General features: G+C 50.0%; 1 protein-coding gene across 1 annotated transcript; it reads right to left on the bottom strand.

Moving 5' to 3' along the window:
* Positions 1 to 1,131: 1,131 nt before the first annotated feature.
* VPS37B (VPS37B subunit of ESCRT-I) lies at positions 1,132 to 26,394 on the bottom strand (the record flags this gene model as incomplete). Its single annotated transcript, XM_079717107.1, has 4 exons — positions 1,132 to 1,623; positions 2,293 to 2,375; positions 4,200 to 4,371; positions 26,284 to 26,394. 4 exons carry the CDS (start codon positions 26,392 to 26,394, stop codon positions 1,132 to 1,134), a joined length of 858 nt encoding a protein of 285 aa, XP_079573233.1.
* Between the last annotated feature and the right edge of the window lie 464 nt (positions 26,395 to 26,858).

Genomic DNA, 26,858 nt, shown 5'->3' with positions numbered 1-26,858 from the left:
CCAGACTGAGCTGAGATGCTGCTGGCATCCCTGTCACACCCCTGCCCCAAGGCCCAGCCAGAGGCAGAGAATATTGGCTAAGGGTATTCTGGTTCAGGCTGGGTGGGCTTTTCTTCCACCTGCAACACGACAAGGAACGCAGACAAGCCCCTCCCGGAACGCAGAGCCACCGGGGCAGCAGCGGCTGGTGGCGCCGCCCCAGCGCCTGGCCGGCCACTCCTGGCACCAGGTAAGCTAAGGCACAGCACGGGCCCCCGCCGGGGCGACCGTGCACTGCTTGCAAGAAAGGAAACTGCCTTCACTTCATCTGCCTTCTCAACCTGCTCAGAACAGTATGTGCATTTTTCATAAAGTTTCCCTGAATGGTCTTATGAGTGTCAAAAAAGTTTTCTTTCCCAATATAAAACAGGAAAATCACACACATAGTAAAAATATTGGAGGAGTATTTCCTCATGGAGAGCCTTGGGCTGGCTCGAGGCGGAGGAGGAGGAGCTGGGGCCGTCATTTGCTGTGCAAAGTCCAGCTCCCGGCCACCTCCTCACCTGGCCGCAGCTCGCCCGGCCTCTGGACGTGGCAGTGGGCCGAGTGCAAACTCCGAGGGTGGCTTTGAAGCATCCAGGTTTGGGGGAGGGAGGGACTGTGAGGACTGCCCGCCCCACACGGGTTCAGTAAGCACCTTGCGGGCTGGCCCACCCGACCGACCCCCACCTGGGGCTGCGGTGGGCTGGGACACACAGAACTGTCTTGAAAATAGAGCGAAATGATGAACCATGCTTATTAAATAAAGCTACAACGGGAGGACCACGATCCTATGTGGGAACGGAGGCGGGGTGGGGGGGACTTTTCCCCAAACTCACGAATTCAACACCAGACTGAGGAATCATACCGAGAACACAAACCAGCGCGACCACGGGATGCCCGGCTGAGGCCCAGCGCACAACCGCCTAGGTGTCCACAACCAGGGTTCTACGTGTGCTTACCACTGACCTACGGCTCTACAACCAGAGGGACGCCCTGGCCCGAGCACCAGAGCCCCTGGCAGAGCAGCCGGTGCTCACGGCCTCCATCTGCGTGCGTGGACCCGGCCAGCAGGCGCCAGCGAGGGAGTCTCACGGGGAGGACGAGGGCCGCTCACTGGAGGATGAAGCCTGGCTGGTGCGGAGGCAGCCGGGGCGGGGGTCTCTGGGGCAGTGCCGGCGGGTACGGTGGCAACACAAACTGCTGCAGGGAGAAGCCCTGCTGTGCAGGGAGGCCCCCGCGCGGGGGCAGCGGTGGGCACTGCGCCACTGGGTGCGGGGGGCCCTGTCCTGAGCCCAAGGCGGCGGCGAACGGCGTGGCTAAGCGTCCCGCAGGCACCGGGGGCGGTGGGGGAGGGATGCGCCGAGGCACCGCAGAGGGGGGCCCGCTGGCCTCCGGGGAGGGGTAGGGCAGGGGGGCAGCGGGCGCCGGCTCGGGCACCCTGGGGGGCAGCGGGGCCTGCGGAAGTCTCTGCCCCTTCAGCACCATCTCCTGGAGCTTCTCGATTTTAACCCTTCGCATGTGGGCCAGTTTCCGCTTGCTCTGATAGACATCGATGAAGGAGTCCAGGGGAAGCTCTCCGTCGAGAAACTTCTCTGCCATGTTCTGGAGGAGGAGGAGAAACCCGGTTCACGGGGCAGGTCAGCCATGAGGACACCCATCCCTTCCCTGTCCCCGGCCGCTCCTGGCGCCCCACCCGGGCCGAGTGAGCGGGAAGAGAGGTGCTGGTCCCACCTGCCGGACAGGCAGCGGGCCCTGGGGAGAGCCCGCCTTAAGGTGAGGGGCCCGAGCGGCTAAGCCCCCGGCCGAGACCAGCGTTTCCTTCCCTCCGCTGGTTGCGCCCTGCCAGCCCCACATGGTCGGCAGGACACGAGGGCCGCCCCGCCCGAGGGCTCCTCAGAGCACTCGGCCTACTCTGGCGAGGCTACAACTGCACAACTTTGGACCCTGACTCATTTCCTTATGGCTCGGCGAGGCTCAAGCCTCGGGTGCTCAGCTGGCCATGCCCACAGGCTCTGCCCGGCCAGCTGACGCAGACAGATGGTAACTCAGCCAGCGGCACCCACGGGACGGGCACCGATTCACAGTGTAGCGTGCACCCCTCACCTGAGGACCAGAGCGCCCCCGCTGCCCCCCTGGCCCCCAGGCTGGTGCTCTCCCCAGCCCACCGGCTGGGCTGCCCACTCCGTGCAGCCGGCACGCCTGGCCCTGGGGGAACCGGGCCCAGGCCCAGGTAACTGCCCTGGGGCGTCCCGCTGGGCTGGCTGGATTTACCTCCGTGTCCTCCTCGATCTTGGCCCCTTCCGCCTGCAGAAGTGCTAACAGGGTCTCCAAGGAAGCGCTGCTGGACTGTTTATCTGGAAGCAGCAGGAGGCACGATAGGGTGAGGGGCAGCGGCACACCCTCGGAAACCACCATGACCCCCGGCCCCTCGGGACGACACGCTCCCCCAGTCTCCTCCCCACCTCCCTTTCGAAGAAGAGCGTACTTTCGCTGGATAGGCGACAGGACAGTCACACCTACTGAGCTGAATTTCCAGGAAGCTGACAGGAAAGGCAGCCAGCGTCACCCGCCCGCCTCACGATACAGGGGCGATTACTGAACGTGTGACCTAACCTTACAACCTAACCCTGCAATTCACCCCGTAATTTATTTCCTTTGGAGTTCTGAGTGATAATTTACATAAATACATAAAGTATACACATCTTAAGTGCACCACCTGAATTTTTACATATACAAACCCAACCACCATGACCCAGACTGGGATACAGAATGTTTGCAGAGGCTCCCCAGGCCACTCCCAGAGGTGCTGACCTCCACTACCCAAGAGCTCTGCCTGCTTCTGAACTTCACACACGTGGAATCACACACTATGTGCCCTGTGCCGGCCTCTCGCTCAATACGTCTCTGAGACCATCCGTGTTGCTGCACGAATCGGCAGTTCATTTCTTTCAGCGCTTCGTGGCACTGAAAGGTGTGTAAGTGTCACAACTTACCCATCATTCTGCAGATGGACACTCGGACTGTTTCCAAATATGGCTCTCACAAGGCAAGCTATAACGAACATTCTTGTGCGCATCTTTTGATAGACCTGAGTGAACGTTCGCTTCTGCTGGGGAGATACCCAGCAGTGGAACTGCTGAATCACAGAGCATGCCGCCTTTTCACTGTAGCAGGTGCTAACAAACAGCTTCTCCAATTCTCACTCCTCCCAGCAATGGAAGAACCGCGCATCCCCACCAGCACTGGTCTTGCCAGGCTTTTCACCTTTACTCATTCTGGTCGGGTGTGCTACAGTACATTTTTTTTTTTTTTTTTGCGGTACGCGGGCCTCTCACTGTTGTGGCCTCTCCCGTTGCGGAGCACAGGCTCCAGATGTGCAGGCTCAGCGGCCATGGCTCACGGGCCCAGCCGCTCCGCGGCATGTGGGATCTTCCCAGACCGGGGCACGAACCCACGTCCCCTGCATCGGCAGGCGGACTCTCAACCACTGCGCCACCAGGGAAGCCCTACAGTGCATTTTTACTGCAGTTATACAGATATAGGAATCATGGTATCGGACGTCACTGTACACTTCACTGAAGGGGGTGATTTTTTAACCTTCTCTCTCCTTTTTTTGGGGGGGGGCTGTGCCCCTCAGCTTGTGAGATCTTAGTTCTCTGATCAGGGATTGAACCCAGGGCCACGGCAGTGACAGCACTAAGTCCTAACCACTGGACCACCAGGGAACTCCCTTTTTAACCTTCTCTTAATCTCAGTTTCCTTGAAAGCTACCCCCAATGCACTCAGGCTTCAACAATAGTCAATGCCTGCGTCACTTCATAATGGCTGCAAAGTAAAGTGTGACATTAAAATAAAGTATTCCAGTGACGAATATTTTTCAACATTAACTGTGAGGGCCTAACTTCAAGGGTAAAACATTAGTTGTATATCATAATTCAGAAAATTGCCTTTTTTCTATACTGTTTGGAAAAGGTAGAGTCTTGTTTAAAAAGTAGTCAAGTCTCTTCTTCTAAATTACTGACACAATCCTATATATAAACTATTTTTTCACAGCAGTAATGACTGTCCTAATCTGAAATTGTTCCATAATAACATTTCTTTCCTGGTTCGTGCCACAGCTTGAAAATGCACCCTCCCCTCAGCTCTTTATTCTTCAAAGATCACCCTAAAAGAGTTACCTAATTTGGTCTTTTTTATCTGATAGGCTTCAAAGAGCACCTGGAGTTCCTGGTATTTTTGGGTCAAACGTGCTTTCAGAGAGTCCAGCTGGGGCTGGTAGAGAAGGTTTCCTTCTGCCAGGCTCCGGTTGCTGGCCAGCGTCATTTCTTTGTTAAGCTGAACATTCTGCGTCTGCAAAGACCATACAGGGTGATGAGAACCGGCGTGTGAGCGCCGAGCCCCACCCCCGGGGCCACCGCAGCAGCTTCCGTTTGGCTGGGCAGCTGCCCCCATCCCAACGCCAGCCCCGATTTCTAGTTTGGACGCTGCTCCCGGTCTTAAAGAGCGAGACCACTTCCACTTCCTCTCCTTCAGGCCTGCAGGACGGGCTTCGTCCCAGGACTTGCTGAAGCTTCTACCCCAGGAGCTGCGCTGTGACCGGAATTCCTTACCACTGCCATTGTGCTCTTAGGAGCGAACGGCTCTGAAGGTTTAGAGCTAGAGTTTTCCAAAACGAGTTGCTGCTGTTCCAGAGACGTGAAAGAATCACTTTTTATCAGAGGAGGGCCAGTTGGCATGGTGTCAATTCAGGCTTAGTCATCAGGCTTTGAGATCAAACGCGAAAGCCCGAGACCCTGGGAAGGAATCCACTCAGGGGCCCTGTTCTACTCTGTCCCTGTGCCCGACACCAGCTCTTCACGTCTGAGCAGAGGCTTGAGCCTCTCCAGCTCCTGACCGCTGGTCCATCAGCACCGCTGACCCAAAGCTGGGGGCGGGGATTTATCTGCCCAACAGGGGTCCTGCGCTTCCAGGGGTGACAGGTCACGTGTGGGTGGAGAAGCCCGCCTGGACCTCAGGGGTGAGAAGGGTTAATGCGAGGTCTGAGAAGAGGTGAGGAAGTCCTAATGAAACGTAACCAGAAGTACACTGAAGAAAAAAGCAAAAATACCAACGTCTTACTTCTAGTGCAGCCCCCTTTCCACCTGCTGCTGAGGGGCTCCTCCACGGCCTGCAGCCACCTCGCTTTCTGGACTTGAAGTCTTATTTGCCCCCGTTTCTCTCTGAAGCTCTCCGTCAGCCCCACACCAGCCATCCTGCCCTCCCCTTGATATTTTCTACACCCCACCCCACCCAGGCTATTTTCGCTGCTACTTCCTTCCTCTTGCTCGTCTGGCTGTAGATTCCTGGCCTTGCTGCCTCCGCTTCAACCCCTCCCCCTCCAGCCATACCCTCTGGCGCTAGTGCACAATTCCCAGCACGCGCGCACGCACGCACGCATACACACACACTCACACGTGTGAGAACAAAGAAAGAGCCTTGGATGCAGGTCTCTAGCAGGAGGCCCTGACCGCCGAGTGGGGGGCTCCTCTCCTCAGCAGACACATAACCTGCATCTCTCGCACGGACCACAGGGCAGGGCCCTCAAGATGAGGCTCAGGGTAAAACAAAATTTAAGTTAAAAAAGAAAATTAAGCCTCTAGCTCAATACTATAAAACTAGTACAGTGGAAATACTCTCCCCTCTCTTGCTGATGCTTTCTGCCAGCAAGGACTATGAGGGCTGGAAAGATCTGGTTTAACTGGGTTCCTGGTCCTGCAGACTCTGGAGGGGTCCTGGGGGCTCCCAGCACCACCCCAGCCCCTGCCCACAGCAGCTCGGCCTCCAGGCACGTCGCACCCGGAGGGCCTGCAGAGGAGTCTTCCCTTCGATTAAGTCATTTAAAAGCACATACAAACCAACCACTGTACAGCCACCCTGGAAAACAGCTCGGCAATTTCTTTTAAAACAAAACAGGTAACTACCATACCATCCAGAAATTGTACACCTGGGCATTTATTCCAGAGAAATGAAAATTTATGTTCACACAAAAACCTGCACATGAATGTTCAGAACGGCCTTCCCTGTAATCAAAAACTTGAAGCCACCCAGGTGTCCTTCAGCAGGTGAACAGCTAAATGCAGTACTACACCCACACCATGGGCAGGGCGCAGACCTAAGAAAGAATGGGCTGCTGAGACACGTGCAACTTGGACGAAGATCCAGGGGACAAGGCTAAGCGAAAGAAACAAACCCGCCCAGAGGGTCACAGACTCCAAGATTCTGGGTATACAACATTCTTGAAAGGACAAAACTACAGAAATGGAGACGGATTCTGGTTGGTGGGGGAGGGAAGTGACTGTAAGAGGCGACAGGAAGGCTCCTCGTGGCCACGGTGTCCTGCTCTGACCATATCTGTGTCAAAATTCTGGCTTGGGAGTGGACTAGAATTCTGCAAGATTGTCCGTGGGGGAACCCGGGTGAAGGCTACACAGGATCTCTGTGTTATTTCTTACAGCTGCATGTGAATCTACAATTATCTCAAAATTTAAACTTTAATTATAAATAAATAGAACCGACTGTTGATGAGATCTTTTGCTCCCACTGGTCTCATCTGATGGACGGGGAGGGGCAGGTATTCAAGGCCACCGTCAGGACCCACTGCCCCGTGCACGCCATCATCCTGACTCAATCAGTTCTGTGTTCAATAAACACTTACCGAGCAACTGTTATTTGTCAGGCCCTGAGTGAGGCCCAGAGAATTGAGAGGAACAGGCACCCTCCTATTCTCAAACTGAGAATCAGCGAAAATGGAACCGAACTCGTCAGGCCCTGATCTCTGAGCCCTGGGGTGCCCTGGCCCTCACTCGCCCCGTCCCGGCGGTTCTGAGAACCAGCCAAGCTCTCCCCGAGCGGGCCCCCGGCTCCGCCTCACTGCCCGGCCCCAGCTGAGCGCCTTGTCCGCAGAGGCCTCCCTGGCCGTCCTCGCTAAGCCAGCAGCCGCCCTCTGTCACGGCACCTGTTTCCTTCCTGCCACCAACGGCAACCGGGGAGCACTACGCTTGTGCGTCCGCTCCCTGTCACCCGCTTTGGGTATCCTGTCATCTGGGGTGTGCCAAACAGCCAGCACACAGCAGCCACTCAGCAAGGATCTGCTGAATCAATCAGAGAGACCCTCTCATCCCCTAAAAAGCCAGTCACTTGAGACTAGATCTGGCAAACTAGGTGGGTAACAAAATGCAGAGTCAAAAAGAAAAAAACCATGAGCTGTGCTTGTCAAGCAACAAATGCCCCAAATCCTTTATGCAACAGACGGGCTCCCGTAATAGAGGAACCCTTGGAGACTGTGGTGGAGGGTCTCACTCGTCCTGGATCTAAGGGCCATCCGATCAGGAGTTTCCCCAAGTCTTCAGCGCAGGCAGACCACAAACACAGGGCTCCCGAGGGGCCACTGGAAAGGCATCTCGTGAGGGAAGTGCACCGTCCTAGCACCGCCAAGTGCCAGCCTACCGCGGGGGTTCTCAGCATCAGCTGAACTACCTGAAAGCAAGGGGGCGCTGATAAGTTCCCCAGGCCCAGACCAGCCCCAGATGAGCCCAATTCTCTAGGAGGGGACCCAGGCCTGAGAGTGTCTTCAAAGCCCCCAGGTGATCCTTGCCTCACAGTTCCACCCTAAAATATATCTACGAATAAAGCTTATTCTCCTGGGGTCCAAGTCAGGTCAGAATCACTTCTCCTACATGTCATGCACAGAACGCAGAGGCAAAATAAAATTCCAACCAATGGAGACGACCGTTATGCTGGCTGTACTCTTTCTATCCCCGGGTACTCAGATGTTTTTACAAGACTATCAGGAAATTCTCAGTGGCCACCCAGGGCACACCCGCACCCTCTCCAGGTGGACAGTGGAGACAGTGGTGGCGGGAGCGGTGGCCAGGGCGTAGGCTGAAGGGGGGAAAAGCCTCTTTCTTAAGCCTCGGATAAAGCTCTTCCAGCACAAGCATCGGCGCCCAAACACGCCTTTGATGCTGCATTAGAGAAAGACCTTCCTCCCCAACGTTCCTTTTCATCGTCCCAGTTGAGGAAAACTGGGAGGAAGCAGCCAGACTTCTTCTATCGTTTGCAAGGACTCGGGGGGACCATGCACACCACACTCAGCAAGGCTTAAGTGGGAGCCACCCTGGGGGATGTGCGGTCTGACTCCCCACCCCCTGTCCTACTGATCCGAGGACCCGTGCGAGAGGAGGCTTCGTGCGAGCCATACACCCTGAAATTGAAAACTGGGTCCCAGTCTCTTGATGGTTTCTCATGATTCTTTTTCTTAACCACAGAGAAATCTTTTCAGGAAATAAACTCTCTGTGGTAATGAAACATTTTTATAAATGTGCTCAGTTTCACTTCAGTTTCCTTTTCTGTTCAGAATCAAAGACAACTGAGACGTGTGACAGCAGCATTTACAGTAAGATCCGCTTAGGGATTTCTGCCCATCTGTCCATCCGTGAGCACGGCTGTCTAAAAGGATGGTCACCCAAAGCTAACAGCGACCTCTCAGTGGTGTGACTTTCTTTACTTTCCTCTTTCTACTTGAGTATAGCGTTTGAATCATTTATAATAAGCGTGTATAAATTTATAGAAAGTAATTATGTTTTAATTTTTTAAAAAACCTGTTAGGTATTAGTAGAACCAGAAGGGCAGAGGCTCTAGGGAGATAAGCTGCCTTTGTTTAAAACAAACAAAAAACCAAGGTCTTTTACATATACGTGTCCAGGCAAGGTGGAGATATCGTTCTCTCCTGGGAGGCTTACATCACTATATGACGTTCTCACAGAATGTACATTCTACCTCAAATGCACAGGTCATTATTTATTTGGGTTGGGGGAGTGTGGTAGAAAATAAAGTTAGTGAGGAGGAAAACAGACATAAACTCCCCTCTGCATGACACATGCAGTAGTTACAGTTGAGAAGCACTCGGGGCCAGGACGGGGGGTCAAGGTCTGGGTCTGCAGTGGATGTTTTCCAAACCAGAGGCTTCCACGATGTGAAGTTCTGATTTCAGCTGGCCTGTCTGCCTCTTCAACCATAATTATAACTGTGCCTTCCTATAAACACTACAATGGGCAAATCTGCCTATGTTTCCAAGCTAAATCTTTTTTTTTTTTTTTTTTTTTTTTGCGGTACGCGGGCCTCTCACTGCTGTGGCCCCTCCCGTTGTGGAGCGCAGGCTCAGCGGCCATGGCTCGCGGGCCCAGCCGCTCCGTGGCATGTGGGATCTTCCCGGACCGGGGCACGAACCCGCGTCCCCTGCATCGGCAGGCGGACTCTCAACCACTGCGCCACCAGGGAAGCCCCAAGCTAAATCTTTTATGGAAAAATACTGAGTAGTCCCTTATTCCCCCTTTACACTATAATAGAATTCTTATCATAACAAAGTAAATGACATTATTGAATTATGTTAGCAAATTTCAATGAAATAGATGGAAATTCTTGATCGTACTAAAGTCCTTTAAATGCTCAAAACCCAGTAAGGACAGAGAATCTGGGCTGGGGAACTAAGAAAAACACGGGTTTGGGGGACGTCCCTGGCAGTCCAGTGGTTAAGACTCTGCACTTCCACTGCAGGGGGCACAGGTTCGATCCCAGCTCGGGGAACTAGATCCCCGCACGCCACGAGGTGCAGCCCAAAAACAGAAAACAAAACAAACAAAAAAACACAGGTTTGCCCTCTCACCTACTGCCGTGCTCAGAGGCCTAGTATTTGTACAAAGTCAAGGATCCCATTTTATTTAAGAAGTAAACATCCCGTCCAGTAGATAAAATATCCCTCACCAACAACTTTGCTCGCTGCCCCAGCCTATAACGCCCGTCCGCAAAGCCCTGCGCTGGCTGTGGCTCTGGGCCTTTCTCGACTCCGAGAGCCGCACGAAAAGCTACGCGTGCTCTCACCCCCTGGTCGCCGGGTGCTGAGGCACAACTCACACACCGCTCGATCCATCCCTGTACGTGTTCGGCTCGAAGCTGAACTGCACCAGCCCTGAGGGGTCTACACCCACCCTCTCCTTGTAAAGAACACCTTTACTAAACGCCCCTCGACTCCCCCAAGCTGAGCGCCCCCTGTCGTGCCAGAGACCCAACTGATATAACTCAACTGGCCTTCCTTCAGCACACAGTGACATCTGAGCTCTTTTTTGTGGCCTCGCAGAGCACACCCCTGGTTTTTACTCTGTATTGTAGTTCACGGTGCTTGTCCGTTCATCTGTTTATTCATTCATCCAAAAAAGGATTTTCTGAGGCACTGTTACGCGCTGACCCTGGGCAGGGCCGGCGATGGACACAGGGGTGAACAAGGCAGGCCGGACCCCGCTCTCGCGGAGCGCCCCTCGACTGAAGACAAATTAAACAAAGTCACACCAACAGCTATCACTGTATCACGATGGCGTTTTAACTCTCCTGCGAGTGATGGATGCTTGTAGTGGGCTGAATGGTGGCTCCCCAAAAGAAACGTCCACATTCTAACCCCTGGAACCTGGGAATGTGACCTTATCTGGGGAAAGACTCTTTGCAGATGTAATTAAGTTAAAGAAGACAACGATCATCCTAGATTACCTGGGTCATCCTAAATCCAATGGCAAGTGGATTTATACAAGACACACAGAGGAGAACGCATAGAGAGGAGAAAGCCATGTGAAGACAGAGGCAGGGAATGGAGTGATACGGCCACAAGCCAAGGAGGCCAGCAACACCAGAAGCTGGAAGAGGCAAGGAACGGATTCTCTCCTAGAGTCTCTGGAGGGAGCACGGACACCCCTGATTTAGGACTTCTGGTCTCCTGGATTGTGAGAGAATAAATTTGTCTTGTTTTAAGCCACCAAGTTGTGTAATGTGTTATGGCATCCAGAGGACTAATCCAGGGCTGGAATCTTCATCTCTCCTTGAGATCCACTCTCCATCCTGCTCTGGGCCCCAGGGGCCAACTGGCTGAACCACATCCACCACTTAGGCCCCTTGCCTTCTGGTTCTAGCTGGATTCAGCGATGGGGACTGAGGGTGGGACGAGAGTGAAATGAGGAGGGGGCTCTCTGGGTCCCCTCCCTCTGGGGTCGCTGTAGGTGACCAAACCCCCCACCCCAATCAAAAGCAGCCCCCTCTCTCGTTCTCCACACCCAGCTCCATCCCTCAGGCCTGAGGCTGAGAAGTGCACACCTGTGGCCCATTCAGCACCAGCCCTGGGGGAGTCTACACCCACCTTCCCCAAGCTGAGTGCCCTGTCTCGCCAAAGGCCTGACTGGCAGAACTGGAATGGCTTTCCCCATGAAATACAACAACGTCTGAGCTCATGCTCACCCTTCCAATGAGAACATCCGGCCCCTTAAGAGGAAAACTGAGCCCTGTTCACTCCCCGATACCCAGATACCCCGATACCCAGAACCCAGCACAGTACCCAGGCCAACACATGCCTACTGCTAAATATGTGTTCAACTCAGTCCGGAGAACTCTTGATTGCTGGGCCTCAGGGCACGACCTGTCAGTTGTTAAAACCTTGCTGAGCTGTTCTGAAGATTAGCTTCTTTGAATGTTTATAATAAATTTTTAAACAGTAACATCACAGATTAATGCTCGTTATTACAACCAACCAGGTGAAACTATCTGCACCCCTACTTCACCACAGGAGTGATCACAGATCAAGCATGAAAGGAAAAAATTAAGATTATGACAGTGATTGCTCTAAAGCAAAACCACCCATTACTGCGTAGACATCAGACACGCAACACATATGTGGAGACTCATCAGAGGCGGGTCAGCATCACACAATCCCTTCTCTTGAGCTGAAATTCAGCCCTCTTGGAAAGCCTTCGAGAATGTGGGAGTAATGTTTATGATTGTGATGGCCTGGAAGCCACAATACTTTACACATCTTTTTTTTTTTTTTTAAGTCACTCATGAACTCCAGTACCTAGACTATGTATGGCCCATAACAGCCACCGCAACATGCTCCAACACAGCGGCTTGCGCATTTCATTCATTCATTCAAGAAATACTTAAGAAGCACCATTACGTGCCAGGCTCTGGGGGGACAACAACCAGAACACAGTCTGTCCTCCTGAGCATAAGTCTCCGCGTCAAGACCGCCATGGAGACAGGCGGTGTTCAGCTCACAGGGCCTAACTCCAGAGGGCGCCATTCACCCTGTACTGCAGCCTGTAGCCCTGACTGCATTTGCTCTTCAAAGAAAAGGCTCAGGGGAGGAGAACAGACACATGTATATGCACGGCTGAGTCCCTCTGCTGTACACCTGAAACTATCAACATTGTTAATCGGCTATACTCCAATATAAAATAAAAAGTTTAAAAAAGAAAGGTTCAGGGGAGAAAAAAGGGAAAAAAGATCAAACAGATGCGAACTTAAAGATTTAAGTAAGACAAGTTACTGGTGGTGACATGACAGCTTCAGTCTCGCCAGCATCTGACACAGTTCAACAGTATCTGTGAACATTTCTTGAGTTCTCACCGTGTGCTTGGCACTGTGCCACCGTCCCTTCTAGCATTATATCTCCTTAATCCTCTCAGTGAGGATGAGACAGATTTGTCCCCATTTTACTCAGGAAAAAGGAAATGCAATCTTAGCGAGGTTTAAGAGATCACCAAAGTCACAAGTGCCAGGAAGTAACTCCAGAGGTATGACATTAGGAGTTAGGGTATTTTGTCTCCAGGTGTGTTTTCTACAGGATTACCCCATGAATTATGCCACAGAACCGACCCTACTACACAAAATCCAGTCTACCACCACTTCTCTATTTTCAAGTTCCAGTAATCACCTAAATTTCGTTTCTATTTATGCCTCTCATTTACCCTTTTATTAGGATATTTCAAACACAAAGCAAAAGCAGAAGTAAGAATAATGAATCCCTGTGCGCTCTTCTCCCAGGTTCAGCAATTAGCGCCATTTGCCAGTCCTGTTTCTTCTGTACTCCCCACCTTTGGGGGGGAAGTATTTTAAAGCAAATCTCGGCATAATATCATTTCACCCGTAAAAACTTTAACCTGTATCTTTAGTGGGCAAGAACTTCATAACTCTAACTACAATGCTGTAACTACACTTACTAAAAATTCTTTAATTTCATCTTTCGTATGTATTAGCTTGAATTCCTCTGAGCATTCTGCCTCATCTGTCTGAGTATCGGAAATAATTTATATAGGAAAAGCAGGATGAATGTTTGATTTCGCCGCCCCTCCACTTTTAAAGCCAACGTTTAGAAGACTGAGTTAGTGCTCAAGCAACCTCCAAAAACGACCAATAAGCTTTTTCTGGAGGTATCATTATTAAGTAACAGATTTTTAATCAGCTGTAGTCATTAATCTTTCTAATGCTCAAATTGTCCGTGGCCAGTGGGAGACACTGCGAGCTGGCTCTTAGGCTGGCACACCCCAGAGGTTTGACAGCTGCCCTGCTCGCTGGTAAAACAAGATGTCCCAGACCAATCTGTACAGTTGCTGCCCCTAACCCAGGTGGGTCCTTCTCAAAGAAACACTGGTTCCTTTTGGTGGGAAATTCATTTTGATTTTGATATTTTCCTCTCCAAATAAAATTAAATAGAAAGTTATATATAATACAAAGATATAGAGTGAAAGAAATCTTAGCCTTTTACTTTCCACTAGAAAAGTTCAGGTTGCATTCAGACTTTAAACACAGCAGGCTTATGGATTAGGTGATAAAAAGGTTGGCATGCATTCAGCCAGGTCAACCTGGTTTCCTTTTATTGTGCTACACTTGATCTAGTCCACCAATTAATTTTACGGTAGATTTCACCAAAGTCACATGCAATTTGAGTTTGGGCTTTAATACTAAAGGTTAGGTTATCAGAAAACCCAAATTCATCTTCCATTCAGTGGAAAGACCTCCCCAGTGATGCACTCATTTCACCAGTCTTCCATTTGAAGGCAGGCTTTCAGGTGGAGCCTGTAATCCAAGCCTATAATATCCCAGAGGTGACCTGTAAACACAACCCAATGTGGCTTGATTCAATCCAAATGTTCCCTGAGTTTCTATGAAAAAACTTAACAGTTGCTGAGTTGTTTAACATGTTAAAAAAATTAAGGATATGAAAATACAAAAAATCCAGTGAAAGAACTGTAGAACATTATGAAACTGTTCTAAAATACAACAATCTCGTGGGCTGTGTGAAACCATCTCTAAGGCTACAGCCTACTCGGGAAAGTAAATTTGCCAGCTGCTTATCAAATGTTCCACTGAAACAACCACTCAACAGAACATATTAGATTAATAAAGATTGCTACTTCTGATTGCAGATATCAAAATCCTTGTTGAGAGAAACTTGCTGTCCTCAGAAAGCAGCAGACAATGGACATAGACTCAACCAATCCCTTCCATATGGAGCTGACTCGCATCTTAAAAATTAGTATGTTATTCACTGTAAGTGCAACTGACCACAGGAAATGCAAAAAGCTAGGCTTGAAAATAAACGGACTAGCCCCAGGGAAGAAGTGGTCTCAGCTACACAGGATTTGATTGTTTTCTACTTCTGGCAGGCACAACATACCAGGGTGTTCCGTTGTTTTTTTTGTTTTTTCTTTTTCTTTTTTTCCTAGAAGACGTATTTCCTAGTATTCGGGGCGGGGTGGGTAGAAAATAAACCAAGATCTCCCCCACTTCCTGGACGTGTGTGGATAGTGGTGTCGATATTAAATGTTACTTTCCTAGAATCACTGGCCTTGTAATTCCTGAGAAGAAAGGGATGAGCAGAAGGCAGGATGGGACCCAAACTGAACACAATGTTACCTGCCTCTGTCGCTCATCTCCTAAAAGCAAGGGGCTTGTCACACTTGGCCCCAGCCTAGTCCTACAGAACCAGGATCTCACAGCAGGGGAACCAGGAAAACACAGAGAAGCCCTCACTTCATACACTCAGAACCAGTCAGCTGCTGGTTAACTGAGCAGTTTGGTTAAAGCAGTAACTCACTAAACACGCAGAATTTTAAAGACCTAACCGTTTTTTTCATTTAAAGCAAAGGTCCTTTCTTAGAGAAAGGGTCCACTAGCTCGATTTCCAGAAGTTCTTTGCCTAGACCACACCCTCTCATGTGGGGAACCTGAAGACACTGGACAAGCAAGATGAGAGCAGAATCCTTCTGGAATACTCGCAAGCTTTTTTTTTTTTTTCTAGTGAATCACCTTATAGTAACTCTTTCCAAAGCACTCAGCTTACAGTTTTCACTCTCTCTTTTTCGCACAGTTCCTCCGTTGCCATAGTACTTAATGAAATCATGTAATTACTGTAACAAAATCAGAATGAGGGACTTCCCTGGTGGCACAATGGTTAAGAATCTGCCTGCCAATGCAGGGGACATGGGTTCGAGCCCCGGTCCAGGGAGATCCCACATGCCGCGGAGCACCTGAGCCTGTACGCCACAACTACTGAGCCTGCGCTCTAGAGCCCGTGAGCCACAACTACTGAGCCTGTGCGCCACAACTACTGAAGCCCGCACGCCTAGAGCCTGTGCTCCGCAACAAGAAAAGCCATCGCAATCAGAAGCCTGCGCACCACGACGAAGAGTAGCCCCCACTCGCTGCAACTAGAGAAAGCTTGCACGCAGCAACAAAGACCCAATGCAGCCATAAATAAATTTCAAAAATTAAAAAAATATATATCAGAATGAACAGGTCTGAGAGAAAACACACTTGACTCTCGGTAATCACGCAACTGTGGTGTGGGAGCAGAAATGCCTGGGGAACTAATCATGATGGGGGGAGCATCAATCATTATATTTGATGAAGGGCATGGAGAATGTCAATTACTGCAACACTTTAGTTAAGTAGAGGGAGGTCAATTAATAGCTTCCACCGAAATTTAAAAATCCAGATCCCCCCCCCAAAAGAAAGCAGCCTACAGAAGACTGAATTTCTAAACTTTGCTTTTCTTTTTCTTTTTTTTTTTTTTTTGCGGTACGTGGGCCTCTCACAGTTGCGGCCTCTCCCGTTGCAGAGCACAGGCTCCGGACGCGCAGGCTCAGGGGCCATGGCTCACGGGCCCAGCCACTCTGCGGCATGTGGGATCCTCCCGGACCGGGGCACGAACCCGTGTCCCCTGCATCGGCAGGCGGACCCTCAACCACTGCGCCACCAGGGAAGCCCTGCTTTTCTTATTAGTAGTTTCTTGCCAAGACAACCAACCAAAGCATTCACTTGTTTAGTAAGAGCTTTGGTGTTTTCCCCTCTTCACCACAAACTACAAGAAAAGCATGTATGAGAATTTTCTGGGATAGTCTTTACACAGGTGCAGATAAGAAAATGCCTATCCAGGTAGATCCCAGATGTATATTGACTACATCTTTTGACAATTTTGCTTTTACATTTAAAATACATCATGACATGAACTTTCCAACACCTGACTCAAGAATTCAGTTTGATAAAAGTTTACTCTCGGGCTTCCCTGGTGGCGCAGTGGTTGGGAGTCCGCCTGCCAATGCAGGGGACACGGGTTCGTGCCCCGCTCCGGGAAGATCCCACATGCCGCGGAGCGGCTGGCTCCGTGAGCCATGGCCGCTGAGCCTGTGCTCCGCAACGGGAGAGGCCCGCGTACCGCAAAAAAAAAAAAAAAAAAAAAAAAAGTTTACTCTCACATGACTGAAATTATTCATCTTCTATTCAGTATGAGAAAATGCTATTCTAATAACGAGATTTTTATTTTTAGTCTGTGGGTAGAAAAAGGGATTAGTCAAAGGAGATTAAGTTACTCTAAATTATTCTACTTAAATTTCACAACAAAAAAACTGCAATTATAAGTGATGTAGGGAATAAGATGTTCTAACTAAAAGAATTGCCTAGATACTTAAGACTGACTCATTTTCAAAAAAAATTAAGTGTTGGTATTTTAACAGATTTATGTTCAAAGATGTTAACCGCAATATAATTTATGAAAGGAAAAAAACCCAGTACCTAAATATCCAGTAATAAAGGACTAGTCACATAAATTGTGGCATACCCACATGATAAAATATCATAAGCCACTAAAAATCATGTCATGTAAGGATCTTCTGAGAAAAAATAAGAAAATGCCCAGAGCATAAATTTAGATAACAAACAAGTCAAAAACTCTACATGCAGAATGATCCTAGTGGTAGAAAACACATAAAGAAAATGTATAAAATGTTTAACAGTGTTCATCTGAGCAGTGGTATTACATGTGATTATATTTTTCTTCTTTATAGCTCTGTATTTTTAAATTTTTCTATAATAAACATGTTTAAAATGTCATTTTTTAAAGGTTTGATCAATTGGGATCAGAAATCTTAAATCATTTTTTTAAAGAAATCTTAAATATACTTCCTTGCTTTATTTTTTAAAAATTAATTAATTTATTTTTGGCTGCACTGAGTCTTCGTTGCTGCGCACGGGCTTTCTCTAGTTGCGGTGCCTGGGCTTCTTATTGCTGTGGCTTCTCTTGTTGCGGAGCATAGGCTCTAGGTGCACAGGCTTCAGTAGTTGTGGCGCACGGGCTTAGTTGCTCTGTGGCATGTGGGATCTTCCCAGACCAGGGCTCAAACCCGCATCCCCTGCATTGGCAGGTGGATTCTTAACCCCTGCATCACCAGGGAAGTCTCCTTCCTTGCCTTCTTAAACAGAGTACATGAAAGCACAAAGGACAGCCTTTGATGAGACAGAATCATCAGTATCAAGTAACTACAGTGGGTCTATGCCATGGAAGCAGATGGATACATTTACGTCCTTAAATAAGCATTTGCCCAAGTGTGCCCCAGGGAAACTAGCCCCACCAGACTGAGTTCTGCGATGGAGTAAGTATGGGAAATACTACAACACACACTAGCTGTAAGAACCAAACCAAACAAAGCAAAGCAAAACAAAACCCCTCTTATTTCAGCAGATTCCCCAGATTTCTTGACCACAGAGCCCTCTTTCTGTAATCGCCATTAACAATCACAGAATTAGGGATGCGCTACCCTAAACCAAACAGCCTCAACCACTTCAATTCACAGCCGTCACGGCTTCATTTACTGGCATTTATCATGGTCACGCACTGTGTTCCACAGTTTACAAACATATCTTATTTAATCCTCCAAAGTCTCATAAGGACGGTATTTTAATTCTCCCCTTTTAAAGATGAGGAAACCAATACTTAGGTTAATCCGCGTCTGAAGTCTTCTAACAACCCAAATCCTATGCTTAACAGCTGATCTTACATTTTTTGTGCAGCTTCATTTATTTCTGGATGGTGTAATTGGCTCTATTAGTTTTTCCCTACACCCTTTAAAAAAATCTGCCACTGACAGATTAGCCATAGGACCAAGCGTGTTGTTATCTGAATTGTGTGCAAAGCAAGACTCAGCAGGCTGTGCAATGAGTCTGGTGTAAGCCTCCAAGTCAAAGAGTCTGGCTGCCTGAGAATCTTTCTTCTCAATCCTCTTTCAGCCTTCTAACTGATCTCCCCGCTTTCTGGTCTCACCCCCTCAAATCCATCCTCTCCTGGCTGCCTGAATCATCTGCATAACTCGCCAAGTATGACCACTCCACTCCCTGGTTTAAAATCCTCCAGTGGCTCCCTCGGACTGGAGAGTGAAGCCCAAGCTTTCTCAGGAAACATGGGGCTGTCTGGTTTCTGCCCGCCTCGTTCCCCCATGCCCTGCCCCGGCCCCTCCAGCAAGGCCTGCAGTCTTCCTCCCACACAGTCTCTGCTTCTTTCCCCTGTGCCTCACTCTGTTCATGCAGCCCAGCCCCACGCCTGGAAGCCCTTCTCTCTCATTACCTGGTTAACTTCACCCTTCCAATCATCGCTCATGAGTCACCTCCTCCAGGAAACATTCCCAAGGATCTCCCTGCGCCCTGCAACGGTTCACCAGGTCTCCCTCCCACTGGGGCGTGTCCTCACCCCTACTGTCTCACCCATACATTGGAACTGGCTTTTGCATACCTGCGAGATCCTAAAAGATGAAAACTCTGTGGCTGAGCGGTTCCACGCCCCGCGCCCCACACGCAAGGTGCTCCATAAAGGTTGAGTAAATGAATCAACTTACCCTACCTCAGCTGTGCTCACATTAATGAATTGCTAATTGGCAAACACCAATTAGCACTTACTGTGCCTCTGCCAACCTCAGCCCTGGGCTATGGGTATGAATATAACCTCAAGGTGCCATTAGCTAACCGTGGAGATGATGTTTCTTTCAAATCAAGTCTTTTATTATCTATGACGCTGCTTGTAATACAACAACCATTCAAACATCTGTTCTTCACATGCACTCTTTCGAACGATGAACAACGCTGCTCACAATTCCCTGAGAAACGCGCTGAAAAGCTTTCCCCTGACACACTGCAAGGTAACCTACTGACAGCAAAGCTACATCTACTGCTCTACTTGCACTCTTCCCTATGAAGTAACTCTACAAAGAACTTTCCTGTCTTTGTACCGCTGGGTGAGATGCTTTTCCTGAATAATGATGGGAGGTGAAAACCCCACACAGCTGAGGAAGGAAAGAAACCAGCTAGAACTCCTGCCCCGGCACGTTCTGGGCCTCAGCGATCGGGTCTGTGAGCAGCGGCTGACGCCCAGGTCGTTAGAGACACCCCTGCACTGCTACCTGGCATGATCCCCACAGCAACATTCCGCTACAGATACTGCGATGAAAGCCAAATCTGCAATGAGGCTGGCTTAGCTCAAGAGCACCTCAATTCTGCACAAGACATTGAGGCTCAACCGGTGCGGCCTGTTTCTGGGCTCCTCCTGACGAATCTGTACGGCACAGGCACTGCGACAGGACGGCACCTGGTCTGTAAAGTCAAGTCACGGGACCCGTGTCCTTCCACGGCCCCTCTCTCCTTCTCCCAATCCAGTGACCCCTAATGGCCTTTTGAACTTTTATATCCTCCTTGGCTTCAACAAGTGCTTGGACCAAGTCAGCCCCCAAATTTGTATCTCTAAGCAAACCACGCCCCTGAGCTCCAGAACTGCACTCTCAGCTGCCTGCCGGACGATGTCACATGACTGCCCTGCTTGTCCCCCACACCCAGGCTGCCGCGGTCTCAAGGGCCCCCCCTTCCCTCCTCCAGCCTCCCTCTGGCCCACCCTCTCACGTCCACTCAAGGCCCAGCTCCCTCCACTGAGCAGCACTAACTGGGCACATCCTGTGCGCCAGGCATGTGCTAGGTGCCAAGGACACAGAGATAAACGGGATAAAATGGACCCCCCAGGCCAGTCGGGGACACAGGGAAGCAAGGGACTTACAAAATGTGTCTCAAATTCCACTGAGGAGGCAATACCAAGAGGCTAAGTGACCGTGTGTCTGGGACTGAGGCGGGGAGGGCATTTGGAAGGCAAAGCTGACGGGGTCCCTCGGTGGGCAGGGGAGGGGGAGGGACAGCTCCACCAGGGCACCATGGTGTGAAGGGGTCCAACCGGCTGGTCTGCATCTCCCCCCCCTCCCAGGACTCCAGCTCAAATCCTAACCTCTTCTTCCCTGTCCTTCCGTTTCCACCTCTGACCTGGTCTCCTGAACCTCCCCATGCCAGTCCAGCCCACACCCTGCTGCCAAAATTGTCTCCCTAAGGTGCTCTTCTGACCGCACTGCCACTCTGCTCCAAAGAGTCACGGCAAGTCCGTGCTGCCAAAGGAACCGCCGCGGAGCTCTGGCCTGGCTCTCCGCCTCGCCAGCTTTACTTCCTATCACTTCCCTTAGCACCAGCAAATCTGATCTGGTAACTCAGCGAGTCACAGAACCTGCCCCGTGCTGTCCTGCTCAGTGCCGTGCTCAGGCTGTCACTCCTTCGTGGGCCCCCACTTCTGTCAAAATACTACTCAGAGAAATAAATACCTAGTTCAAGACAGTGGCTCCCTGGCGGGTGGGGAATCACGTCCCGGATGGAGCACAGAGGGCTCTTCTCTGGCTCGGTCGTGTTTTCTTCCAAAGCCGCTGCGGGTACACAGATGTTTCTTGTATCATTCTACACCCTCGTATGGGAATTACTGTATTTGAGCATTTATTTTCTTAAATCTTACCTGCCTCTCAAAGTCCATCTCTTGCAGTAGGAACCTAATCTAGCCAGAAAGCCTCTCATCTGAGCCTCAATGTCATTTACAATTCACATGTGGCCTTTTTCTTATCCTCTCTCTCTCTAAAGAAACAAAAAACAAAAAAACTGTGGTAGGGCTTCCCTGGTGGCGCAGTGTTTGAGAGTCCGCCTGCCGATGCAGGGGACGCGGGTTCGTGCCCCGGTCCGGGAAGATCCCACATGCCACGGAGCGGCTGGGCCCGCGAGCCATGGCCGCTGAGCCTGCGCTCCACAACGGGAGGGGCCACAGCAGTGAGAGGCCCGCGTACCGCAAAAAAAAAAAAAAAAACTGTGGTAAAATATACAAAACATGAAATTGACCCCTTTAGCCATTTTTACGTGCACACTTCCTGCGGTGTTACATACACTCACATTGCTGTGCCATCATCGCCACCATAACCTTTTTCATCTCCCCAAACTGAAGCTCCCTACCTCTTATTCTCTCTTGTATTGATGTCTGTGTACTTGGTTTCTTTCCTAGATTATAATACAGGGATTATCTGCTATTCATGGTTCTATCCTTTATAAGGCCTCGCACACAGCAGGGGCTCCACAGCATTTAAACGAAATGGAATCTCTTGAAATGGCAGAAAGGACACTATGCCTTCTAGTTTTGTCAATACTACTGAATAATAACAATTTAATGAGTGTTCACTCTGTGCCAGGTACCATGATAAACTTTTTTTTTTTAAAGATTCATTTATTTATTTGTTTCACTGGTTGGTTGCACTGGGTCTCAGTTGCGGCACGTGGGCTCCTTAGTTGCGGCATATATGTGGGATCTAGTTCCCTGACCAGGGATGGAACCCAGGCCCCCGGCATTGGGAGCTGGAGTCTTATCCGCTGCTGCTGCGCCACCAGGGAAGTTCCTATGATAAGCACGTTAAAGGCTTATCTCACTTAGTCCACCCAACAACCCTCAACCCAATGGAGTAGCTTACTGCTATTATCCCCTTTATTTTCAATGAGGAAACTGCAATTGGAAAGACTGAATACTTGCCAAAGGTCACATTGCAGGTATCAAAAGCCAGTTCTGTACTATACCACCCCCACTGCACTTCTGATCAGTACAAAAGAAGGAGACAACAACTAAGTGAAATAAGGGATTGATTTCACCTAAGACTGTCTAACAATTCTGAAAATCCCTTTAAAGAAAGGGAGCTAGCCTCTACTGACTTCACCTGCTATTCCACTTCACCTCACAAGAACCTTGGAAGGCAGGCATGATTACCATCCTCACTTTACAGTGGAAGCAGAGTTTAAAATAAGTCACAAAACTCTCAGATTCTTTAAAGAGAAAAAGTCAGATAATACCGGATTTCAGAAAATATTCTGGGGCATACTAATTTTTTACACAAGAGGTAAAGTCATAGGTCCATGGAAGAGAAGTTTTAAACATAAAAGTTGAAGCCTTTATATATACAATAATGATTGTACAACACGAACAGAAACAACCTCCAGTAGCAGACACTCAAAAGGGGTTTAAATCTTAGCTTCTAAAAACCAGTCCCACCAGTGTTGAGAGCTTGTTTGAGGAAGCAGTCCCTGGTCGGTACATTTCAATGAGCCATTGTGATTCATGCAGTAGCTCTGCAGCCCCACACAAATCACACCAGAACACGCCTTAGGGAAACAGCTTCTTCCAGACCAGACTCTTTACTTTCCACTAAACAATCTATTTTTCAGACCCTCAGAGTTTTTGCCTGTGGGCAGTTTCACTTGCCCTAGGAACAAAGATCCTGAATTTGAATCCTTAGTGAATCATTAGTTAACACCAACCAATCAGCATTTCCTCAGAAAGCACACCGGGAGGAATGACCCAGGAGGTCCGGTTTAGCTGCCTAATCCCCTAAGCAACAGTTCCTTTTAAGGGAGTGCCCTGCAAGTCCAGTGGGGTTAATGTGGACAGACAGGGAAAGGCACATTCCACCGCCATGTAAAAATAACTTTAAATAAAAATAAAAACGTGTACATAACAAACATCAGCCCAGAGCAAATGGAAAGAACCTACGATCACTAGGGCTGTACTACATTTAGAGAACTGCATACAGACAGGAGGAACAGGAAAAGAGAAACCCACGGGCAGGGAAAAGAGAATGTCTGCAGCTCCAGCAAGATTTGAATTTAGTCTCGAGCTGGACTAAACTCAGATGCCACAATTAAAACAATGTAAGTGAAGCGTAATGCACAGCTGTATTTAAACCTAACAGTGAATGCCTTCAAAACCTAGCCACACTTCCCAGCCGCCACAAAATAGCCCCTCAGGCTTGTAGAAGCCTTACTCTACAATTTAAAACACTTCCTTCGGCCAAAAAAAAAAAAAAAAAGCCTTTGGTTCAGGGTTAAGAGAGTCTACGCTGTGCAAGTGCTGTTCCACTTACTGTCTCGTTCTGCTCCGACTGAGATACATAATCATTTTGACCACAGAAAGGTAAATGTTTCTTAGGCTAATACCAAATAAAAATTTACTTTATAGATTCTTGAGATAAGACCTTATTAACTGGTCAGGATGAGCTGTATGCATGATTGTCAGTAATCGTTCTAAAAAGATAACTACAAATTACTAATTGCAATTACTCTTTATTGAACACTAACTATATGCCGTGTTAAGCACTTAACATGCACTCTTTCACATAATCCCCACATCAACTCTAAGAAATAAATACGTTCATATGTCCTTCCCCAGCAGAGGCTCACAGAGGTGAGGTGACCTGCCTGCAGTCACACAGCTGGGCAGTGGCCAGGTCTGGCCTGGAGTGTATGATTCCAGAGCCCAAATGTTCTTTAACACCAGATCATAAATGTGCCATTTGGTCAAGAGTGGACAGTTCACAAAGTATCTTCTTCTGTGTCTCACAGCCATCCCCAAATAAGCCAACACACAAGATTAGCAGCTGAGTGAAACTACCATGGTCAGAATTTTGGTTGTTCACATTACACCAGTTCCTTCAGAAACGCACCACACACGATCAGGGTAACAGGACTTGCAAAGGGTGACCGTGGCTAGGTGAGCTGCCTGGCTAAGGTACTTCCGTCTTCACGTTCAGTTTCCTTGTTTTAAAAGCAGTACACTCTGAAGAACAAACTTCTGCTGAGTAACTGAACTTAACCATGTGGTCTAAACAAGAGGAGTTGGTCCTCAGTATTTCTATAGGGTACTCTGGTATGAAGGTCACCTTTAACCGCCCCCCCCCAAAAAGAAAAAAATCCTGCTAGATTAATTTGCCTTTCCCTTTAAATAGTAACCTCCAGTTTCTCATGTAGCGGAAACAGGTGAGGCCGGAGTCAGCAGAATGACCTGACTCCACAATCTTCCCTCCAATAAAAAGCAGTTTAGTTCTATTAATGTTCCACTAATGTAACTACAGTTCTCTGTTCTGAAACTGGATAGTCACATATAATAAAATAACTTGTAGGCAGTGTTACCCAGTAGAGAAACATACCTATCATTTTATTATTAAACTAGAAAGATGCCTGCTGACAATCAACAAAAAGGTCCCCTGGCAACTGAAAAGCAGAGAAACTAAGCAAAGATTTTCTTTCTTTGGAGACATGAAACTCTCATTCAGTCAAGAAAGATGGATTTTGTCACTTATTCTTCTCTAAAAAGGAAAGCGCCACATGGAGACCATAAATAGGGTAAATTGCATCTCAGAGCAAGTTGTAGGTGCCAAGTTGTTACAAAGCCCGGGAATACAAGGGGTGGATTAATGGAAAGACTGATACCATCTTACTACAGTGGCCTCTCTGTAGCTCGGGACAATGACCTGTTGAGGGTTTTCCAGTGATTTTGAATGTGCAGCCTCCATACAAGCCCCCTTTTAAGGGGGCTGGCTCAGTGCTGAACAATCACTCCCTCTTCGGAAAGAAAGCCAAAAGCCCCCCCACAGGCTTCTGGGTGAGAAGCTCAGCCCTGTAGGCGTGGGAAGGCTCAGACTTCAGAGACAAAGGAGCAGGAGTGGTAGATGGGCTGGGGAGAGCTGGATCGGCCTGGGTCCACCTGCCTGGAGAAGACCCAGACTCACAGGACTGGACTTTCAGGGAAAGAGTTCAAAAGGGCTGGGAGAAAAGGAGAAAAGAAAACACACATGGCAAACGCAGGAGTGAAGTCAGTTACCCCTGAGAACAAACCACACCACAAGGGATGCAGTGAGATATCCAGAAACAGCGGTGGCACGCCTTCCAGAGACTGGGCAGCCCTTCCACTACCAAAGAGGTGGGGCTTGGCTGTCAGCCCCCGACCTCCAGTTTATCTCCTCCCCCAAAACAGCTCTGATTGAATCCTCCTTGGCCCCAGCAAGGAAGGACACTGTGGGGCAAAGCTACCCTACTAGAATTACCACATTCCCTTCTTCCACGGACGGGGCAACTCTTAACCAGAAAGGGCAGCCTGCTGCCACCCTCAGACCCCCCCCCCCAAAACGCTGGAGAAGAGCCCCCTGGGATAACGCTGTTAAGGCCGCTTCCACATGAAGTCAGACCCTGGAGGGTCCCTCTGACACTCAGGATCCCTCAGATACATGGACACCTCAAATCTTAACTGGGTAAGTCCGTGGCCTCGTGTCTCCCAACCTTGGAGGCCCAACCCTAAAACCCCATCTCAGAACTACCTCTCAGACTTAGGTACAGACCCTCGGCCCCCAAACTCATCTTGGAACCCCCAACCCTTTCCTAAGATTCTATCTAGCTAGCCCACTCAGCACCTCAAAACCTATTCTCAGACCCCAATAACTGCCTCAGTCCCCCTGTACCTCTCAAGCCCGCCCCCGCCCGCCCAGGCCCCCTCAGTCCGGTCTCAGGTACCCGTAATCCTCAACTAGCGTCCCCTCTACCCTCTCCAACCCAGTCTCGATCCCCCAATTCCCTCCTCGCCCCACCGGACTCGGCCACAGTCGTCCACGTCTCCAAATGCTCATTCCAGGCTCTCTAATCCCTGCTTCACTCCCCGCCTCAGGACCTCATCAGCCCCCGCAAGCCCCGTCCCAGGACGCTTTTCCCAGCTCCGCCCCAGCCTCGGTCCTCTCACCCCCGACCCCGTCTCAAGACCACCCCCCATTTCTCCTCCCAGTCCCCTCGACCCAACTTGAGGCACCGCGACCGCCTCCGCCTTGGGCCACCTCCAGCCCGCCGCCAGCCCCCGGCTCCGCGCGTCCCGCTCGAGGCCCCGCCGCCGCCGCCGCCGCCGCCGCCGCCTCGAGCCCCCGCTCGGCTCACCTCCTCCATCTTCTGCACCATCTCTGTCAGCTGCCCCTCGTCCTCCAGCAGCTCGTTGAGCTGCACCAGCGACAACCCGGCGAACCGGGCTTCGCTCCCGGCAACCGCCATCCCCGCGTTTCGGCTGCAGACGCCGCCGCCGCCGCCGCTGCTCTGGCCGCCAGGCTCCGCGGACCGGAAGCACCGCCCCGAAGGCCCGCCCCCAGCGGGGGGGCACGTGACGCCAGCCCGTGGGGCGTGACGTCATCACCGGGCGGGCGGGCGGGACGTAGCAGTCTGGGCACCTGGCGGGAGGCGTGTTAGGGGCGGGGGTTTTCTGAGGAAAGGTAGGGGGCTTCTTAAGGGAAGGGAAAGGAACCTGGGAACGGGCTTGTGACGCAGTGACCAGCGGTAATGATGTCACTGCGGCACAGGAGTGCGCGCCATGATGTCCTAAGAGCCTTTTCCTCAAGGCAAAGAAATGCCTAGATCCAAAGAAAGCAGGCAGTGGGAAGGAAGTTCCTGCAGCCTAAGCCCAGCCTGACCCAGGGAACCCCAAAGAAGGGACTTTATCGGAAAACAGCTTTAGATGCCTT

Source organism: Hyperoodon ampullatus, assembly GCF_949752795.1.
Source record: "Hyperoodon ampullatus genome assembly, chromosome: 13".
Lineage (NCBI taxonomy): Eukaryota > Metazoa > Chordata > Mammalia > Artiodactyla > Ziphiidae > Hyperoodon > Hyperoodon ampullatus.
The sequence above is the reverse complement of the archived record's forward strand: the minus strand, read 5'-3'. Positions and strand labels throughout refer to the sequence as shown.